The following is a 21363-nucleotide window of genomic DNA, read 5'->3' as shown; positions in this document are numbered from 1 at the left end:
CTCCACTATAAGTTTCCTGGGTGCCCTGTTCACAATTTTGGAATATAGTACCTACTATCTTAGAGATCTCCCTCTCCCTCCTCTCCCTCCTCTCCCTCCTCTCCCTCCTCTCCCTCCTCTCCCTCTCCCTCTGTATATATTTAGATACATAGATTAGATAAGTAGAAATATACATACATATATAAAATACTTATACATACTTACATAGTATAAGTATACTTATATAGTATATATGATTTTTTTTTAGCCCAAGTATCATACTATACACAATTTCTTGGATTTTTCACCTTTATCACCTAATAATTAATCTTGGAGAGCTCTCCATATTGAACATACAGAGCTTCCTCATACTTAATAGCTACAGTTTGCATTCTATTATATGGTTGAATCCTAATTTATTTAACCAGCTACCCCTCCCCCACAGTTGCTTGCTGTGCATGTAGTGCTGCGGAGATAGGTTTCCACGCACATCTGTATATAGGATTGTGAATCTATCCATAGAGTACATTCCTGGAGGCAATAATTGCATTTTTAAGTTTCGTGGGTGTCCCCGAATAGAGCTGCAAATTCACTTTCACCAAGTATATATGAAAGTTCCTGTGTCTCACAACCTTGCTAGCCCTGGATATTCATTCATTCATTCATTCATTCTCCCTTTCTTTCGGTCTCTGTCTCTCTCTGTCTTTCTGGGGGTTTGCCAGTTATACTAGTGTATTTTTTTTATTGAATGCTTGTTTTTTTTCATCAATTTCTGCTATCTTGTTTTCTTCCTTCTATTTGGAGAAGAGGTTTATTTGCATTTTTCTATCTTCTTGAGATAGATAATTAGATAATTTACTTTCAGTTTTTCTTTTTTTCCAATACATACTTTTAAGGCTACAATTTTCCTTCTAGCCTAAGTTTGTTTTATGCCACAAGTTTTGATAAGGCATGTTTTTGTCATCATTCGGTTCAACAGACATAGAGAAAATCTTAAAATTAGAGGGGAAAAAAAGGCACACTAGCTTCAAAATAAGTCTACGTATATTTTAAACCTACAATATAGTATTATTTTTCCTTTTTAGTCACTATTTATTTACATTTACCCACACAGTTACCCTCTTCATTCTTTCTTCTTCTTTCCTGTATTTCTATGCTTCAGTACCAGATCATTCTGCTTAAAGAATCTCTTGAGTATTTATTTTGATGCAACTTTGCTGATGACAGATTTCCTCAGTTTTCATTTTTATGAAAATATTGAAAAATGTTCAGTGTTGAAGGATATTTTTGTTGGGTATGAAATTCTAGGCTGTTGATTGCTTTCTTAAAGCACTTTTGAAATGTCATGTTATGTCATGACTTTCATCATTCCTGTTTCTGGTGTCTGTTTTGTTTTGTCATAGTCTTGCCTCTTGATGTGTCTTGTAATTTTTGATTGAAGGCTACACATTTGAATGGAAAATTGTAGTAGTTCTTAATGGTGCTATCTCCCCCAGGCAGAATATACTTTTGTTTTTGGCAGTCTGTTAGATCAGAGAAGATTGCCTACATCCAATCGTAAATTGAGCTGATTTTAAATAGGCTTAAATATTGTGGAAGCTGATCTCTTACTTGTTCACCTGCAGCGTAAGCCTTCCTGAGCCCTATGTTTGAAAGATTGGGCTGTTTATCAGACCTGCCCTTCTTGGTGAGCCCTGAACACCCATTATTGACTCTGTAGCATTATAAGTCTGCTAGAGATCCTCATGGCCTTTTTCTCAGCCTCTCAGATCCACACTCCATATGAACTGGCCTACGCATCAAGTGGAAAACTGTACAACGTGTCAAGCTTACGTCAGTGTATTTCCTTTATCTTCTGGCTTTTTCCCAGAAGATAGGGGAACTAACCCCAGAATCATATGTCATTTTTTTCTAAACATAACTCATTGCATTGAATTCATAGATTAATTTAGGGAGAGTTAACATTTTTCTTACATTGTCTCCCTACCTGAAAACATGATACTTTATTTATCAGCCTTGTTTTATATTTATCAATAGTTTTAATGTTGTCTTTATACAGCACTAGCACATAACTTATTAAGGTTACTCCCCTATAGTTTACCATTTTGTTGCTACATAGACAGCACTATATTTTCCAACTGCATTATAGCTGTTGTTTTGTTATGTTACTTATATGTCCACTTCTTTATTTCAATAATAGTATTATTTATAACGTTTTTTTTCCAGCTGGTCTTGATGTAGGCATCCATGCCTACCGTCCTCCACTATTTTTAAAAAATTTTTTTTTTTCAACGTTTATTTATTTTTGGGACAGAGAGAGACAGAGCATGAACGGGGGAGGGGCAGAGAGAGAGGGAGACACAGAATCGGAAACAGGCTCCAGGCTCCGAGCCATCAGCCCAGAGCCCGCCGCGGGGCTCGAACTCACGGACTGCGAGATCGTGACCTGGCTGAAGTCGGACGCTTAACCGACTGTGCCACCCAGGCGCCCCCGTCCTCCACTATTGATGATGACTATGCACCTCAAAAAGTCTCAAATCACCGATGTAAGACATTTTGCTTTATAAAGGAGGCTCAGATGTTTCCTGGAGCATCATCAATTGTATAGACGACTTAGTCTTGAAAATCATGTTGATGTAGTGAGGATAGCAATCAGGGCTGAGCAGAGCCCAGGTGCCGATCTTCTTTTCTTCTTGGCAGAGATGGGGGAAGAGCTCTTAACTGGGGCACTTTGGAATTCTGTGTGTCCATATAAGGGGACCTTTGTTGTACGTCAGGTAGCAGGGGTAAAAATACCGTTGAAACCTTTTTTAAAAAGCCTGACAGTACTTCTAAGAGTGCTAAAATGTTGCATATCCTTTAACCCAGAAATTCCACTTGCAGGAATATATCCTGAGAAAATACTTGCAGATGTCCACAGGTATTTAGCTATAAGGGTGTTTGCCTATCGTTGTTCACAATAAGGAACTTTTTTTTTTTTCTGAAACAGCCCAGTTGTTCCACAGTCGGGAGATGGTCGCATCAGTTTTGGTATATCCAAATCATAGGATATATATTCTGCAGCTGCTGAAAACAGTGCAGCAAATATTGATGATGTTAAGCAAAATGAAATCAGGCTATACTGTGGGACGTGCAGTATGCTCACATTTGTAATGCATGGAAACAATATATTTTGCATAGAATAATTCAACAAAGAAAGTCATATTAATGGTGCAGTTGCTGTCATCACAGCTCATCAGTACTGCCTGATTAAACCCTCTCCCACTTGCCTTGGGGTCTGTGGCCATGCCTGAGGAGAAACATTGTGGATATTTTGTAGGGCGTCTTGTTGGACCTTCAGCAAAATCTTGGTCAGCAATCTCCCCAGCTGGACTTTTCTTTTGGCAAAAGCAGTGGCCCTTGGTGTATGTTTGCGATGGCTCTTGGTTTCCTCTAGAAACTAGTCCATCAGTAACCTCCTATCAGACACTGACCTCCATTGCAGGAGGTTTGGGCACGCAGTGTCACGGTGGCACAGAGTTGTGCCAGAGTTCTGCCTTCTCACTTCTACAGCCTGGACTCCTGGCAGGACAGACTGACTCTGGCTTTTGCTCTTAACCGCAGGGCAGGGAGCGCTCGAAATACAGACAGCATATTCCTTGGGTCCTGCTTTTGTCGAAGGACAGCGAATCCTTGCCTGGTAATATTCACTTCCTCCAGCAGGCATTAGCATTGTGGGCAGGGAGAGTTTGGTGGGTCCAGCATGGAAAACGGAGCACTCATCAGCGCCCAACCAGCAGCTTCGTGATCACTTGGTAGAGGGCAGTGTCTCTAAACTAAGGCGAGATGGGTCCCAAGTTGGGAGAGCAGGACAGTAGTGATGCGTAGACGTCTCAAGGCTTCAGGTGACTCACCTCCTTCTGATGCTGAGCCTCTAATGTGCTTGACACTTAAAAATTCAATACATATTTGCCAATATTATATTTATTATCTGTGCAGAAACACCACCCTGCCCACCACGAAGACACCTTTTACATCATCATGCAGAGCGCTTTTAGCTCCTGAGATGAGAAGAACCTAAAATCTTTCCAATGCAAATGCCTTCGTTGATAGGGAGGCTGGAGAGGGTAGGGATTTGACAGAGTAGAAATGAAGGCACTTCTGCAGGCAGCAATTGCCACAATCAGAGGGCGATTGGAGAGCTGGATGGAGATGAGAAAGTCCGGGACATTTTGCCCTTTTTCAGGGACAGATTTACCCTATTAAATCTGCCCTGTTGTTCACTTGTTTTGGGGTGTCAGGCAGTGGGACTTTCTGACCGTAGCACCGTACTGAGATGGCATGAGGTGGCCCAGTCTTATTTGATTACGCTGGGATAAATCCTCACAACAATTCTCACGAAGCTTTCCCTGCTTTACAGACGAAGATACTGAGGTTCAGAGTGGTCATGTGACTTGCCCAGGGTGTGACACGGGAGAATTGGCATTGCAACTCGGATCTGCCTGATTCCAAAGCCCACGTGCCGTTCGCTCCCCAGCATAGCTGCAGATTCTAGGGATTAAACTGTGACCCTCAGTCCACCTGGAATTTATATCATACTTAGGCGGCGAGAAGAAGATGCCAATCAAATGAGTAATAAAGTTATTTGGGTAATTTCTGCTATATTACAAATTACCTCAAAACCCAATGGTGTAAAACAACAACTACCATGCTTTGCTCGTGGTTTTGTGGGTCAGGAATTTGGGAGGTGCTCGGCCGGGCTGTCAATCAGAACACCCGTTTATGGCCTCCAAGGCAGTGGTTCTCAGCCAGAGGTAATTTTGCCTCCCCGGGGGCATTTCTGTCTATTACAGCGGGGGTGCATTGGCATCTGGTGCTAGAGGCCAGAGATGCTGCTGAACATCCTGCATCCCCAAATGTCAGTAGGGTCGAGGCTGAGAACCCCTGCTCCACAGCTTGGTGATCGTGGGGGAGTCGGGCTTTGTACCTGGGGACTGGCTGTCCTCTGCACGGGCTCCCCAGACAACCAGGCAGAAACGGCATCTCCTGCTGTGACCCAGCCTCAGAAGTCACATGGGACACATCCACGGCCTCTGTTGGTCAAAGTAGTCACAAACCTGCCTAGACTCAAGGGGAGGAGAGGTGTGTCGACCCCACTTCTCAATGGGAAGAGTGTCACAGAATTTGTGGTCACTTTTGAACCACCGTAGAATGTGATGGGGGTCAGCATGATGGGAAGCAGAGAGAGACACGGGACCACTGGGGGCTGTCCTCTGGTCACCAGTGCATTCTGCTGGGTGTTGGCCAAGCGGCCACTGAGTCACGTAGACCAGCTGAGAGTTGGAGCGGCTGGAACTGACTCAGAAGCCCTGTCAAGGACCCCACCCCCAGCCCCACCCCAAACCCTTCATCAAGTGCTATGGGGCTTTCTCTGGGTTAGTGGGAAACAGACCAGGATTCTGCGTTGGACTTTTCTTCCATTTTTCTCCTCCCCAGTTAAACCCTGTCCACCACTCCCCCCACACTCCCAGTTCTCCACCTGGGCTGTCTCCCACTCCTGTCTAGAAGTTCACCTATCTCCGAGCACCTAAGTGCTTCATCATTGGCTTGGGCAGGGAAATGTGGCATTAGTGATTTAATCTCCACAAGACATTTCTCCCTAATTGCTAGTCACAGATGATAATTAGCGACTGTTAATTCCGGATAATTAACAAGCAGATTCATAGAAGTAATGGCACCAGGGAAATCCTCTTCAAAGGCTCCAAGCCTCCATGCTTCTGGGCCCCAGCCTCCAAAGGATGACACTACATTTTGGCATCTCTCGCCCGGAAATTAACTGGGGCCCTGCATTTCTGTTTGCATAGGGCAGTGATTGGACAATTGAGGACTCTAATCTTTGGTTTTCTTCTCTGGGTATAGGTTTGTTTTGTTTTGTTTGTTTTTAGAAGCTTTGTCGAGCGCAGAACAGTATAGAGAAAATCAAATACATCTAACCTTGTGACCTGGAAGTATCCACCATCAACCTTTGGGTTCATTTCTTCCCAGTCTATGAATTTTTTTCGTAGTTGAGCTCAGGTCAAACATGTGGTTTCATACACTCAGCTTTCTTCATTCAATATTATAGCGTCAGCGTCTCATCTGGTGTCAGCAGCTTGTATAAAAGGTCTGCCTCCCCCGTGAGAAAAACCAAATGGATGTTGTAGACAAGGGACATGAGTCATGAGGAGAAGTAACCAAAGAAAAGCAAAGACCTGATCATTTGGGAACTAGGAATTCGTTCCAGACCAGAGTGCCTTCAGGGGACTGCCGTCCCTGCCCCGCCCACTGAAGACATCGGCTAGAAGATTGTCACACGGGAAAAAGAGTGGGAAGCAGTAAACTAAGGTGTTCATGGTGGGAAATTGCAATAATTTTCACCTTCTGCCTTATGATTTTCCGTGCAGCACAGAGAAAAAAAAAAAAAACATTGGATCAACGTTCAGAAGATTTCCAGTTCGCACTCTGTCCCTCCACGAACTGGCTGTGTGATCCCAGGTAAATCTCTCATACGGACCTTGATTTTCCTAAATGTGCTTTGAGGGAAGCGCATGTGTTAGTCTTCTCGCCCTAAAAGGTGGTTTTCGGAATCGGAAATGGTGGGTTAGAGTATGCGTCTCAATATGAGAAGATATGCCAGCTGACCCCCTAGAAGTAAACCCAGTAGGGGCAGGAGACAGCCGTGTGTAACACTTGGCTGTTTACAAAGACAATCTCCCCAAATCCTGTGTCACGTACATTTCTAGATTCCCCAGTGACCTGCTCTGGATGTGCCTCTTCACCCCAAACTTCTTGAACCCGTTTATTTCTTCAGTAGGGAGATGATGTCGCCAGAGTGTAGACTTTGGAATCAGACCTAAATTGAAATCCGTACTCTGTCACCCACCTGTGATGTCCTGTAGGCTACGTAACCTGTCCGAGCCTCAGTTTCCCCATCCGTGAAATGGGGCTAATCCCACCTACTTACGGGATTGTCGTGAAATCCTGATGAGTTACTACACACAAGGGGCCTTTCCAGTCCTCAGCCAATGATACTATTTATTCGTAAGTAAATAATTTCATAACCAAAGCATCAAAATAACGGTGTAGGGAGTAAGATTACCACTTTTCACTCTGTGCAGCGTTCCATAAATTTGTTACACACTCTGGAAGGGGACTTTTTCCCTTTGTCCCAGCTCATTGCAGGCTTTGAGTCTCCTAGGACAGAGCTGGGCTGGTGGGTCAACTTCAGCCTCTTTTATTTCCTGCTTATATAGCTTCAGATCCAATCTCCTCTCTACTTTCCTCTCCCCAGATCTCTAAGATCTAAATCTTTTTTTTGTCTGTCAAGCTTACTGTTAAAATTGGCTATTCAGCTCCAGCCAGGCACTAGCTGTCGTGTTTCAGAAGCTCAGGTCTGTCTGCTTGTGAGCCCTTTGCTGTGTGATAATAATTCCTTACAAAGCGCTGTCATCTCTCCTGCTGCATTTAATCCCCCAGCAAGTTCGTGGGGTGGGCTGGTTAGAGCTCAGCATTCTTCATGGGGGGGGGGGGGGGCAACGCTGTTCCCAGAGTGGGTGTCCCGGAAACAGGCGCCATTTTGTGGGAGGCAGAAGTTTGGAAAACATCGCAGTGAGCAAAACTAAACATGCTTTTCAGGCCCATAACATATTAGGGTGCAAGGTGACTCTTCAAGACCTAGATGCAGTGCTTCCCGTGCCCTTTTTGCCCCCCACCAGAGTCCTTTTTGCTAGAATATTGTTCCGTGGAACCCACTTTGGAGAACACTCATAGAGGAAGCACAAGTTAGGTCTCGGAAGGAGGCGGGGTGAAGTTCAAATGCAGGCACCACCACTTGCTAGCTGAGCCATCTCGGGCAAGTTTCTTAACCTCTCTGATCCTCAGTTTGCTCGCCTGTAAAATGGGATGGTAATAGAGCCGTACAGATTAAAGCGTTTTGCAGAATGCCTAACGATCGTAAATATTCAATGCTTTAGCTTTCATTGTTCTCTTCCTCTGTGTTACATAGGAGAAAAAAAAATAGCCCTCAGAAAGGTTACTGTTTCAACCCTACACAGCGAGTCAGTGACCAGGCTGGGTCCAGGTTTCCCAGCTCTCGCTTGCAACATCCGGGGCCGTTATTCTCACTGGGGATCTAATCCCTTTATTCTCCTCGCCTGCCCTTACCTGCCAGCCACCCGCGGGGGACCAATTCCATTCCCTCTGGCAGGTTTTGGAGTTTTGCAAGCCTCACATGGGAGTACCCAGCAAATTGCTATGGAAGTCTTCGTTATTATCTGTCCCACGTCACCACCCCGCCCACCTGCCATTTCCCTAGGGCTCCTGCGGGCAGCCGACCTCCCCCCCCCCCCGGGAACCCAGAGTTCTGGGCTCTGCCTGTTATGATCCTGCCCACCCCCCTTAGGTCACGGTCATGATGCTGCCGTTTCATACTTCTCCAGCCTGTGAACTCTGCGAACCACAAAGCCTCTGCTTCCTTTGCCTCTTTCGTAGCAGCCAGCACAGGGCTCCGCACACAGTAGGTGCTTTATTAGATGCTTGTAACCCAACCGGGAGCCAAGCCATCCTGCTGTACTGCCCACCCCACTGAGTGGACGACGACGTGGCTCGGTGGCGGGGCTGGCCGTTTGGGCTTTTCTTTTTCCCTCCTCTGTCAAAGCCAGTACGGGAAGCATTGTGCCCTGCAGCCTGGTGGGCAGGGCGCCTTTGCTTCCGTGGGAACCCGCTTTGGAAAACAGTCACAGAAACGGAACAGTCAAGGTCTCAGGAAGGAGGCAGGGTGACGTTCAAATGCAGGTACCACCACCGGCCGGCTCAGCAACCTTGGGCACGTTTCTTAACCTCTCTCCGTGTTCTCACACACCCACACCTCCAGGAAACCAGCGTGGGGCTTATTCTGTGGACAGTCAGCTGAGGGGGCAGGGCCGGTGCTGTGGAACTAGGGTCAGGACGTCCCCCCCTTCTTGTGAAGGGCACCCATTTCCCTCCCTGTCTTCCTGCCTGACTCTTGCTGAGCATCAACGTCCTATTTCAACGTTTTTGACTTTGTATTACTGCAAAGGGCCAATAGAAGGTGCTGACAGCCAGGCAGCGTGGCAGGCTTGACCGGCTCAGGCCAGACACGCTGTCAGACTTTCCGGGGCCGCCTGCCTTCCAGAACTGTGCCTGCACCCTGCAGCCCCACTAGGTGGTCCTCTTCAGGGCTCTCATCACATCTTGGGCTTTCCCTAGCATGGCACTGACTACATTGTAGCATAGTTGCGTGTTTGCTTGGCACAGAGCTTCTCAGAAGTCCGCAGATACACAGCTCACCCGGGTCTTGTCGCAATGTCCGTTCTGGTTTAGAAAATTGGAGGGGCGCCTGGGTGGCTCAGCCGGTTAAGCGTCCGACGTCGGCTCAGGTCATGATCCCGCGGTCCGTGGGTTCAAGCCCAGGACTGAGATCCCTGCTGGGGATTCTCTCTCTCTCTCCTTCTCACTCTCTGCCCCTCCCCACTCACTCCCTCTCTCAAAAAATGGATAAACTAGGGGCGCCTGGGTGGCGCAGCCGGTTAAGCGTCCGACTTCAGCCAGGTCACGATCTTGCGGTCCGTGAGTTCGAGCCCCGCGTCAGGCTCTGGGCTGATGGCTCGGAGCCTGGAGCCTGTTTCCGATGCTGTGTCTCCCTCTCTCTCTGCCCCTCCCCCATTCATGCTCTGTCTCTCTCTGTCCCAAAAATAAATAAAAACGTTGAAAAAAAAATTAAAAAAAAAAATAGATAAACTTGGGGCGCCTGGGTGGCTCAGTCGGTTAAGCGTCCGACGTCGGCTCAGGTCATGATCCCGCGGTCCGTGGGTTCGAGCCCCGTGTCGGACTCTGTGCTGACCGCTTGGAGCCTGGAGCCTGTTTCGGATTCTGTGTCTCCCTCTTTCTCTGACCCTCCCCTGTTCATGCTCTTTCTCTGTCTCAAAAATAAATGTTAAAAAAAAAATTAAAAAAAAAAAAAGAAAATTGGAGGGCCCTGGGATTCTGCATTTCTGACAAGCTCCGTCCGGGGTGATGCTGATGCTGCTTGTCCGTGGGTCACACTTTGAGTAGGAAAGATCAGTCGTTCTCAACTTGGGCTTTACGTTAGAATCGTGCAGACTGTTTATAAGATACCACGGCCCCCACATGAGCCCAGTTGCACCAGAATCTCTCAGGCTGGCAACCCAGACCTTAGGGAGTTTTAGATGCTCCCTGGATGTTTCTAGATTAACCCAGAGTTCGGTTCTGAGCCGGCCCGTGGGCGTCATCCGAGTCGGCAGAGTCGGCATCTGTGTTTCCCAGCTCTGAGCCCAGGGCCTTGGCCTCGGCAGGAATCGGTAGCTGTGCTCGTGGCTCACTTTGTGTAGATGCTTGGTCTCTGGCTGGTTCAGAGCTGGCTCCTGCCAATACCACGTGCTGGGCCGCCAAGGTCAGATGGTTTCTGATGAGGTGGGTTTAGGAGGCCCATTGGGTTTGGACTGTGGTGTGGCTTCTTGTGACTTGTGTTGACCCAGAACTGCAGCTGATTAGAGCCCATGAGGAAGATACCCTCCCAAGATGCCTTCCCTGCCCCTCTGCCTTATTTATATATTTATTTATTTCTTTATTAATAAATGTTTATTTATTTTTGAGGGGGGGAGGGGCAGAGAGAGAGAGAGGGAGACACAGAATCCGAAGCAGGCTCCAGGCTCTGGGCTGTCGGCACAGAGCCCGATGCGGGGCTCGAACTCACGAGCCGTGAGATCATGACCTGAGCTGACGTCGGATGCCCACCTGACTGAGCCACCCAGGCGCCCCTGTGCCTTTTCGTATAGGGTTGACTTTAGTTCCCTCCCGAAGACCCCTCGTCCTGGCCTGCTCAGAGCCATGGTGGCTACCACCGGCCCACCCTCTCTCTGCCTCCAGAGCGCACCTCCTGCTGGCGGGACCTTGGCCACAGGCCGCCCAGCGACCTCTGGTGAAGATGAGTGGCTGCGGGAGGAAGGCCCTGACCCTGCTGAGCAGCGTCTTTGCTGTCTGTGGCCTGGGTCTCCTGGGCATTGCGGTCAGCACTGACTACTGGCTGTACCTGGAGGAGGGCGTGGTCCTGCCCCAGAACCAGAGCATGGAGATCAAGATGTCCCTGCACTCCGGCCTGTGGCGTGTCTGCTTCCTCGCAGGTAAGGGCACCCCAGGTTGGGACAGCCTGGCCCCAGAGAGAGGGGCGGCTTGTGACCCCTTGGAAAACCTGCCCGAGGGGCTTCCCACGGGGAGGAGATGCCCCTGCTGGACGGGGGGCGGTTCACCAGGGACGGTCCTCGTCAACTCTGGGTGGCGCTCCCTGCAGTGACCAGGGCCCGTTCCAAACTCAAGCCCTGAGTCACGACGTCATCCCCCCGGGACCTGCGTGTCCTCACCTGAAAGATGACTGTAACCACGCCTTCCCCGAACTGCACCTCGCAGGCTGGACGAGGTGGCCTCACGCGGGTCTGGAACTGTTCAGGGACTTCTCCATCTCAGGGGCTCCCCACAACACTCCAAGGCAGGACTTACTTTTCCAACCTTACGTGAAGATCCGGGGAGGCGAAGTGAGTCTCCGTGACTCAGCGTCACATATATCCGCTAGTTTACAGAATGGGAACTACTTAGCGGTTTTCCTCTTCCAACCCCATGAAGTGGGAAAGAGAAAACACAGATGCGGGTCCTTCCAAATCTGCAAGATGGTGTAGGCTCGGATCCCGCCTATCTGGGCCTCCCTCCAGTTTGCTGGGACTTCTCTGGAACCCTTGAGCTGCCGTTCCCGGCACTTGGCCTTTATCCCTTTATCATGGCCCAGAGCCACCTGCACAGGAGGAGCATCTCCATACTCCGTGACTGGCCACAAGCCTGAGCTGGCTGGAACTGCCACAGTGTGATCACTGAGCATTTCTTGAAGGGCCCTGTCACCTACGTGCACACTGGGCAGAGGGAGCATGTGGTCCCTTTATAATAAACAGGGTTTTGGAGGATGGGGGTGGTGATTGGTGCCCACCGGTATTCAGCAGGGAGAGCACCCCAAAGCCTGGCCTCCTGGTGACTTGTGTCTGCTTTGGGAATGGCACCTGACATTGACCTCACCTCCCCCCGCCCTAGACTATGTGGCATCGATCACATGGTCACATGTAAATGTGAAGCAGCGTTTGAAGTCCCTAGTATTTGGCTTCCAAAATGATTGACAAGGCTTTCCGGGCTCTGTTCCATGACACCCACCCTGGGGAGTCTAAGCCAGCCATGCACCATCGTCGGCCGAGCCTGCCCCAGAGCAACGAGACGGCCGCCAGATGTGTTATTCAACCTCCGGTTTGCAGGGCGGTCTGCCTCCCATGTGACTCTTGATGCGTGGGTCCGTCTTCACAGTGGCGCTTCTGTAGGAAACATGTGATGTCGGGATGTGATGTCTGCAGGAAAGATGTGGGTCACCAGCCAGGGACGGGACGCCCTGGGGTTAGATCCAGCCCGGGTGCAAATACACTGTGGGTCAAAGCCCCCAGAAGCAGCTGGGAACCCCATTTGAATGTACTAACTTCCCGTCCACGTTTCAAGAATCACCTGGAAACGTCAATGATTCTTGTCTTCACAGGTGAGGAGCGGGGCCGCTGCTTCACCATAGAGTATGTGATGCCCATGAACACCCAGCTGACATCAGAGTCCACCGTCAATGTTTTAAGTAGGTGCCTCAGACTTTCTGACCTGGGTCACTGGCTTCCCAGAGCAGAGCAGGGCGAAGGGAAGAGTCGGGGCGACCAGGCTGTTTTGCAAGAGCTAACGCCCTTTGACTCAGCCGCCGGTGCTGGCCTGAGCTCACCAGAGCTCACTCTGCCAATTATTCTCCCAGTGCCGATGACGGTCTTGTGACCCAGGCAAGGGAGAGGGCATTCTGCCCCGTGTCTTAGCCCGTGCGGGCTGCTGGAGCAAAATGCCACAGACCAGGTAGTTTATCAACAACAGAAATTTCTTTCAGTCCTAGAGTCCGGAAGTCCAAGATCAAGGTGCCGGCACGGTCACGTTCTGGTGAGGGCCCCCTCCCTGCTACAGCCGGCGCCTTCTTACTGTGTTCTCACGCAGATAAAGGGGAGAGGGAACTCTGTGGGGTCTCTTTTATAAGTGCATTGATCCCAGTCATGAGGGTTCCACCCTAAGCATTCAAGCTATAGCACTCAGGGAGCTAATGCAAATTCTCTGGCCCCCAAGGTTGACTTCATGGCCTTTGCCTCACCAGGGCTGATTCTGAACCACCCGCCTCCACCAGTATGAACTTGCAATACAATTCTGATACTAATCACTCCAAGTTAGCACAAAGTCACAGTCTAAGTTCTCAGCCCCCAACCGGACTGCCCTCACTTCACACACCAGCTGGAAGTTTGGAAGTCCCCAAGGCCACCAACATTTCTGACAAGCTGGCTACAAGTCAGGGGTTCCTGTGACCCCCTCAGGTTCAAAAAATTGCTAGAACCACTTGTAGAATTCAGGAAAGTGCTATACTTATCACAGTTTTATTATAAAGGATACAGATCAAGATCAACCAAATAAAGAGGCACGTAGGGTGAGATCTGGGAGGGTACTGAATGCCGAGTCTCCATGTCTTCTCCCCACGGGATCAGGACGCATCACCATCCTGGCACATGGATGTGTCCACTAATCAGGAAACACAACCAGGCTTTGGGGCCGAGTTTTTACTGTGCTGCATTACAGAGGCAGGTTGAGTGAGCTCTCAACCACATGACTGAACACAATCTCCCCCTCCTCTTCCCAGAGTCGGGCCTGTATCACATGGTTCAAAACCCCTAAACTTCTAATCCCATGGTTGGTCTTTCCAGCCCCCATCCTGAGCCAGCTGATTGGAAGAAACTCGGTGTAGTCAGGGAGCCCACTATGAATATCAAAGACACTCTTACCACTTGGGAAATTCCAAGGATATAGAGGTCATCTCTCAGGAACCAAGGACAAAGATCAGATACATTTAATATGCAGACCATTCCCAGAATTGAAGAAAACCAAGGCCAGGAACTGTCTCCTGCACCACTCAGAGATAGATGCCTTTGCCCATGGAGAATACCCCCAGGAGAGGAAGTGAGAAGGGTGACCAGGCCCTTCCACAGCTGCCATATTGGATGCCTAGTAGTTTGTGCTGGGAGAAAAGACAGAAACATGTTGGCCCTTGAAATCAGACCTCCCAGCCCTGCTTCAGGGACAGAAGCCCTGCCAGAACTGGGAGGTCCCCAAGCCCCCCAAGAAGGGTATGGAGCCCAGAGAACTGGGCAAACCAGAAGACTTCAGGGGCCAGTTGGCAAACACTTCCAGGAACACTTGAACAGGGTGGGTGAGCAGGAAGTAAGGCCGTGGGAAGCTGACAGTATCCTCTTGCCCCCTCAATTAGAAATGATTCGTTCGGCCACACCATTCCCTCTGGTCAGCCTCTTCTTCATGTTCATTGGGTTTATCCTGAGCAACATCGGACACATCCGTCCCCATAGGACTATACTGGCCTTTGTCTCCGGCATCTTTTTTATTCTCTCAGGTAAGACGTGCTGTTTTCTGTCGTGCACTCTAGACTCTTGATCAATGGCTCTGCTCTGGGAAGTACTGATCACAGCTGTGGGTCAACCCCTGGCCCTGGAGCCACTGAGTTAGTGCCCCGGGAAGAACTGAGTCACAGTGAGGGACGCCGCTGATGACCTCACGTCCATCCATGACCCTGCGAGAGGAGAGACCTAACAGGCTCACCTGGGGCAGAGTGGGGATTAAAAGCCTGGGCTGTCTCCTCACGCCTCACTGTTCCCACCTCTTGCTTCTCAGTTCCACCAGTAGTGAGCACACTTATTTTTGAAGGGCGTATTTCTTCCTCATTTTGCAAGAAAGTGCAACCTGCCTTTGGAATACTGGCCCCTTCACTCCCAGCCCTGAGCTATCCTACAGGAGACTCCTACTGTCCCCTTCACTTTCCAGCCACACCCCATGCCCAGGTCCCTTAAATATGGATCTATCTTTTTGGATCGACACCAGGTTGTCTGTCATTCATTCATTCATTCATTCATTCATTCATGATATCTACCAGACTTTATTCTGGTGTTGGCATCATTGCCTCCAAAAAGGTCAGCATTGTGGGAGATATAAATAAGTAGACAGTGAACTTGAACACAGCAGAAAAAGGACTATGATAGCAGTCAGCCAGGACTGCTATGGGGCCGAGAGCAGTGGCTGAAACTCAGACCAAGGGTTGATCAGGGAAGACGACCAGGAGAAGGTGAGCTGAAGGATAAGTAGGAATTAGGTAAAAGAGTGAGGTTGGGGGTGGGGATGGAAAGGGAGCCTGGAGGAAAGAGAGAGGATGGAGCGGGGGGGAGGGGGGGTAAGGTGCAACGTGGTGGGAGGAGAGATGGGATGTGAGGTCGCCTTACAGATTTTGGACGTTGTGAGAAACCTCAGAAGGATGTTGAGCTGAGGGATGATATGATCATATTTGGGGATTTGGGAATGACCACCTGGGGAATGAAGGGAGAGGGGGATGCAAGACAGGGGCAGGGAGAGCAGGTGAGAGGTTATTTCGGTGGCACAGGAGAGAGGTGACGGTGGCCCAAACTAAGGGGATGAGAGGAAAGAAGAGGCAGTGAAAGCATTCAGGTGACATTTGGAGGGTAAACTCAACAAGACAAGGACTAGGTTTTCAAGGGAAGAGTCAACGGTGGTGCCAAGTTCTTGCTTGGGCAGTGGGTGGATGACGTGCCACATCGTTGATCTAGGGACCACGGGAGAAGAAGCAGATTTGGGCTCAGCTCGTGAATTTAGTGTGGGAAATGCTGAGTTTGAGGTGTCCGTGTAACATCTGGGAGGAGGCATCCCAAAGGCTAGAGGGTCCGTCCGTCCTTTTCTCCTTCCTTCCCTCCTTCCTTCATCCCTCCTTTCTTTTCTCCTTCCTTCCCTCCCTCCCTCCTTCCTTTCTTTTCTCCTTCCTTCCCTCCCTCCTTCCTTCCTTTTCTCCTTCCTTCCTTCTTCCTTCCTTCCCTCCTTCCTTCCTTCCTTTTCTCCTTCCTTCCTCCCTTCCTTCCTTCCTCTCCCTTTTTTTTCTCCCTCCATCCCTTCTTCCATTCATCTGTCCATCTTTTTTTCAACTGACCCATCCATCTTCCATCCATTCTTCCATCTATTAATCCATTCATCCACCTTTCCATCCATCAATCCAACACGTATTTATTGAGCACCTGCAGTGTCCTAGGCCTGCCCTCTGCATGGTGATATTTCTACCTAGTCTAAGAGGTACAGACTCAGGGGTTAAACTTTTCCTTTACCTTTCTATGAACTTCAAATAGTCAAGGCTGTACAGTAGCTTCAAGGCGCCTGACGTTTTTCAGAAGCAGGCAACGGGGTCAGAAATCTCAGAGTGAACTGGGCCACCTGAAGTTGTTTTCATGATAACAATAACAAGGATTCCCTTGGGCCAGCAATGATTCCAATGTGAGTTAAGCACCAAGGAAGGCTTGAATCACACCTATTTTCCTTTAATGTTCCCCTACAAGATGCCCTAGTTTAATCATGTGAGTGGAATTAAGCCTGAACAGCTCAAAACAGAGTAATTAATTATGTCCTGATTCAGTTACAGTAACTAATTGAATGCCTGAGGCAGTCACTTGCACCACGGCACAGGAGTTGGGGCCCCACTGGCCTCTTGATTTAACGCTTGCCAGAATCTGGACAAACTCTGGCTTAACCTCTCCTGCCTTACAATCTCAGTATGCCGCACCCACGGTCAGCTGGGCTGTGAAGACCACGGGCCACTTGGTCTCCACAAGGAGGTCACCACCCCCTGCTGGAGATAGGGATTGGACGCCCTGGCCGCCTCTACCAAGGGCCTCAGTTTAGCAAAAGCCATGTGCTAGTTCAGTGGCCTGCACCCTCACTTCACATTATCTTTAAGAGAGCACAGTGCCAGGGGCCCAGCCCAGGCCAAGTGACTCAGAATGTTCAGGGATGGGGCTCAGGCAAGTATATCTGACAGGTCATCGTAGTGGGCAGGTGGGTTGAGACCCACGGGGCTTCCCTGGCCCAGAAGGTGGCTGGATGGGGAGCTTTCTTAGCAACTATCTACTTTCTAGAAGGTCATGGTCTAAACAAGGTCTTTAGGAGGAGAGCTCCTACTCTCGTTCTAGTCCAGACGGAGACCATTGTTACCACAAGGCCCACAGCTTCCTTCCTGAACCCCAAGGGGAGGTGGGTGCCCCATCAGCAAACTCCCCGGGCTTCTTCCCTAAGCACCCCCTTGCCCTTGCCCCAGGCCTCTCTCTGGTGGTGGGCCTGGTGCTCTACATCTCCAGCATCAACGATGAGATGCTCAACAGGACCAGGGACACGGAGACCTATTTCAACTACAAGTATGGGTGGTCGTTTGCCTTCGCTGCCATCTCCTTCCTGTTGACAGAGGTAACCTTCCCCCAGCAGGCTGGGTGGGGGCGGGGCAGGAAGACACTCGGCGGGGGGAGGGGGGGCGGGGGGGCGGGGAGATGCACTCGCTGCGGCTGGGGTGGGGGGAACGCACTCGCTGCCCTTCCTCCTCCCCGGAATGTATCACTCTCTTCACCCCCGCCCGCTCCTCCAGGACATCCCTGTTCTGTGCCCGCGTGCACATCCCTCCCAGTTCCAGACGCTCTGGTGGCTGTGTCCTGTGCAGGCCCCAGCTGGGGAGCAAGGCCAGGCCCCCCGGCAGTGAGCTCTCCTCTGCTCTCTCCTCACTGTAGAGCGCTGGGGTGATGTCCGTGTACCTGTTCATGAAGAGGTACACCGCCGAGGACATGTACAGGCCTCACCCCGGCTTCTACCGTCCCCGTCTGAGCAACTGCTCCGATTACTCAGGCCAGTTCCTGCACCCGGACGCCTGGGTCCGGGGCCGCAGCCCGTCTGACATCTCCAGTGACGCCTCCCTGCAGATGAACAGCAACTACCCAGCCTTGCTCAAGTGCCCCGACTACGACCAGATGTCATCCTCCCCCTGCTGAGCCTCACCGCCTTCCTCCCTGGACTGTGGACAACCAGACGGCCCTTCCCATGCTCCCCTGATGGTCTGTGAGCCCCAGGCCCTTGGTTGACAGGCCCAGGCTGTCCCCACCACGCTTCGCTCTTGTCCCTTGTCCCTTGACCCGTGTCGTCTCCAAGCTTCCCCAAGAGCGGCTCTGGCTGCCCCCAGCGTGGGGTCAGGAGTCTGGAGCCAGCGGACAAGCTGATCAGCTGAGAGTGTGGGCGTGGCCCCGCCTCTCGGGTGCCAATCACTCCTGCGGCTCTCCCCTTCCTTGGGAGAGTGGCTGTTCCAGCTGTGTCATCTGTCCCCACACACCTTCCTCCGTGGCCCCAGGCCGAGACGAGCTCTGAGATGCCGAGTTCCTTACACAGACCCAGCCGGACCTGTGTGCCTACCAACTAGCCTGGCCCCCGCGTTCGTGTTCTGGACCATCAGGGCGAAAGGTGAATCTCATACGGAGGTCTGGCTGGTTCAGAATTGCCAAGCAGTGTTCCTCGTGAAATCCCTTATCCGTTTTCGTTACCCACGTCGGTCCGCGCGACACGCCGCCCTGTCCTCCCCGCCCCCCCTCCACCCCATAGGCTGTGAATCTTCTGTCCTCTCTTCCCACCAGGACTCGGCTGCCCCAGCCTTGGTCCCTACCGGGCTAAGTGGGGGGGGGGGGGGGGGGGGGGAGATTCTGAGGCTACTCTGAGAAAGTCACAAAGAGGTGTTAATGGCTGATGATGTCTTAATATGTATGGCCCCTATACCGTTTTTAACAGGGGTCTTTAATGCCTTAACCCAAGAAGTGACTCTGACAAGGAGAATTTCAGACTTTGGCTGGTCCCAGTTAGTACCATCAGGCACTGTTTCAGGCCCTGGGGATACTGCCCCTGCTCAAATGGGCAGTATTTCCTGTCCAAGGCCCTAAAATAGAATCCTACAGACACACGTCTATACCACCTAAGTAGAAGGCAGCTTTCAAAGAGGCTGCCTGGGATTTGGAGCTGGATCTGCCAACACCTGGTGCATTTTGAGTCTAAGCAAGCCAGACTTGGAAGGATCCAGCCGCTCTCTGTGAACATTTGGGGGTTGCCCTTTAATCCTAACACAGGGCAGCATCTGCTTCCTGGACTTGGGGCCTGTGTCGGCAACTAGATGGTTCCAGATGAGGCATGGTGATGCCCGTTTCCCTAGTAGCAAAGCTGGGCTGGGAGGTACCAGGCCGTCTCCATGAAATGCAGCGGGGCGGGTGGAGAAATCGATAGAAGGGCCACCGCAGGATGTGACCCCAGTTCTCCAGGCACCTTCTCAGTGTGTGTAGTTCTGGTTTTGAGATTGTGAGTAGCGAAACAAAGCCAGGCTCTCTGCCATGTGTTTTTTTTTTTTTTGCATTGCCAGCTTTTCGGTCTTTCTCTTGCTCTCTTTAAGATAGCATTGGGTTCCAGGTTCGCAGGGCCACCGCGGGCAACACGTGGGCCCTGGAGAGCTGTACCAAAAACCACACATCTGTGGGTACGGACTTGGAAAGGACAGTCTATTCGTTTTCTAGAACTGCCGTAACAAAACACCGCAGACCCGATGGCTCAAAACACAGACCGTTATTTTCTCACAGCCCTGGAGACCAGAAGTCAGAGATCAAGGCGTCAGCAGATTCGCTTTCTCTCCCTGGCTTGCAGATGGCCATCTTCTGGATGTGTCCTCACAGGGTCTTTCTTCTGCTTGTGTGCCCACCCCTGGCGTCCAAATTCCCTCATATAAGGATGCCAGTCAGATTGAATTAGAGCCCGTCCTGAGAGAGCCCGGTTTTACCTTCATCACCGTGTAGAGGCCCTGTCTCCAAATACGGTCACGTTCTGAGGTTCTGGAGGTGAGGGCCTCAACACACTACTTTGGGGGCCACACAATTGAACAGGTACGGGCAAGTTGCTTCGTAGCTGGGTTATAACACCTGCTTCACAGCACAGTAGAGAAGATCAGAGAAGGCGATTCTGGTCCCAGCTCAGCCACTCACTCAGCACGGATCCTTGGGCAAGCCCGTCTGCTCTGAGGGGCTTGGCCTAAATTATTTTCAAGCCCCCCGCTTCGCACACACCCGCCCCCAACTCCATTGATTCGGCCTCATGTAGAAAGCTCCAGAATGCCATCATACGTGACTTTTCAATCCTTGCCTTGAAACGGATAGCAACTATAGACCCAACCCAACTTTCCAGTCCATTGGCACCTTGCAAATGACCATCACACTCTGGTTACTGTTTACAGAATAAAACGGAAACCATGTTCTTCTCCGCAGCAGAGGCATCGGTCAGTGTACGTGCAGACCAGTAGGTAGCATTTCCGAACTGGACCGCTTGTTTAGATGTGCTCTTCTCCGGTTTTTGTCAATGTGATCACCCTCCTAAGATGCACTTTCCTGTCACTCATTTCCCTTTCTCTGTCACTGTACTGAGCTTGTTTTTGTGCACCTGGAAAAAATAGAATCCACGCCTCAACACGAGCTGATTGTTGACTGACGTCATTAGGATGGGCCTTCATTGGCCTGGCTGCTGGACTTGCTAAGCCAAGAAGCTCTTACCTTGGGAAGATACAGCTTCTGCTTCTTTTACGAACAGGTTCTGGGTCATCGTCCTCCTTCCTGCGGGAGGGGGGAAGGTTGTCGATCATTGTGGAACCATTATGGCTTCCTTTCCGTCCACACACGAATCTCAGAACTGGGGGTCTGTTTGCAGCCTCCCCACAATCAAATATTAAACTGGGTAATCTCAACTCAGAAATCATAATCCGGCTCCTTTCCCAGTGCCCTTGCTGATCTCTTGTTTCCTCAAGAACTCAAAAAAACACATTGATGAGATTTTTTTTTCCTCCCCCTCCAACACTTGAAGAGGGAGGGTAATGAACTGAAGTCTGATAAATTGGGGAGTAAAAGCACTCAGGGTCACCAGTGGTTGGGCAGGAATAATTCCACTGCTGGCTCCCTCCCACATGGAACTCACCAGCCTCCTCCTTGCCCCGGGGGGGGGGGGGGGACTCTGCGACACCCTCTGTCCCACCAGATGGCCTTCAGAGGAATGGGGTGTTATTAGGACTGTGGACTGAGTTGATGGGGAGGCATTTGGGGGCAAATCCCCAAGTGCCACCAGCTTCTCAGTGATGTGTCGGGGGGGACCCTTCCTTAATGTTTGGGTAACTCCTTTCTCCCCACATAAAAGTGGTGCATTGGGGTTCTCCAGAGAAACGGAACTGATAGGATGCACCTAGAGATTTATTTTAAGGAATTGGTTCCCATGGTGGTGGAGGCTTGGCAAGTCCAAAATCACCAAAATCAGATGGGGGAGGCCAGCAGGCTGCAGACTCAG

The 21363-nt window shown here is 50.4% G+C and overlaps 1 protein-coding gene across 1 annotated transcript in view; it reads left to right on the top strand.

Moving 5' to 3' along the window:
- Positions 1–20773, top strand: part of CACNG5 (calcium voltage-gated channel auxiliary subunit gamma 5) — a 41872-nt gene extending 21099 nt beyond the window's left edge. Inside the window, exons 2-7 of the mRNA XM_043585071.1 lie at positions 6402–6492; positions 10906–11159; positions 12599–12685; positions 14396–14536; positions 17288–17433; positions 17748–20773. Of these exons, the coding sequence (XP_043441006.1) occupies positions 10964–11159; positions 12599–12685; positions 14396–14536; positions 17288–17433; positions 17748–18005 (828 nt within the window). The 5' untranslated portion in view covers positions 6402–6492; positions 10906–10963 and the 3' untranslated portion in view covers positions 18006–20773. The remainder of the gene's footprint in view (positions 1–6401; positions 6493–10905; positions 11160–12598; positions 12686–14395; positions 14537–17287; positions 17434–17747) is intronic.
- The last annotated feature ends 590 nt before the right edge of the window (positions 20774–21363 follow it).

The sequence above is a fragment of the Prionailurus bengalensis genome, chromosome E1 (genome assembly GCF_016509475.1).
Source record: "Prionailurus bengalensis isolate Pbe53 chromosome E1, Fcat_Pben_1.1_paternal_pri, whole genome shotgun sequence".
Taxonomy (NCBI): Eukaryota; Metazoa; Chordata; class Mammalia; order Carnivora; family Felidae; genus Prionailurus; species Prionailurus bengalensis.
The sequence above is the reverse complement of the archived record's forward strand: the minus strand, read 5'-3'. Positions and strand labels throughout refer to the sequence as shown.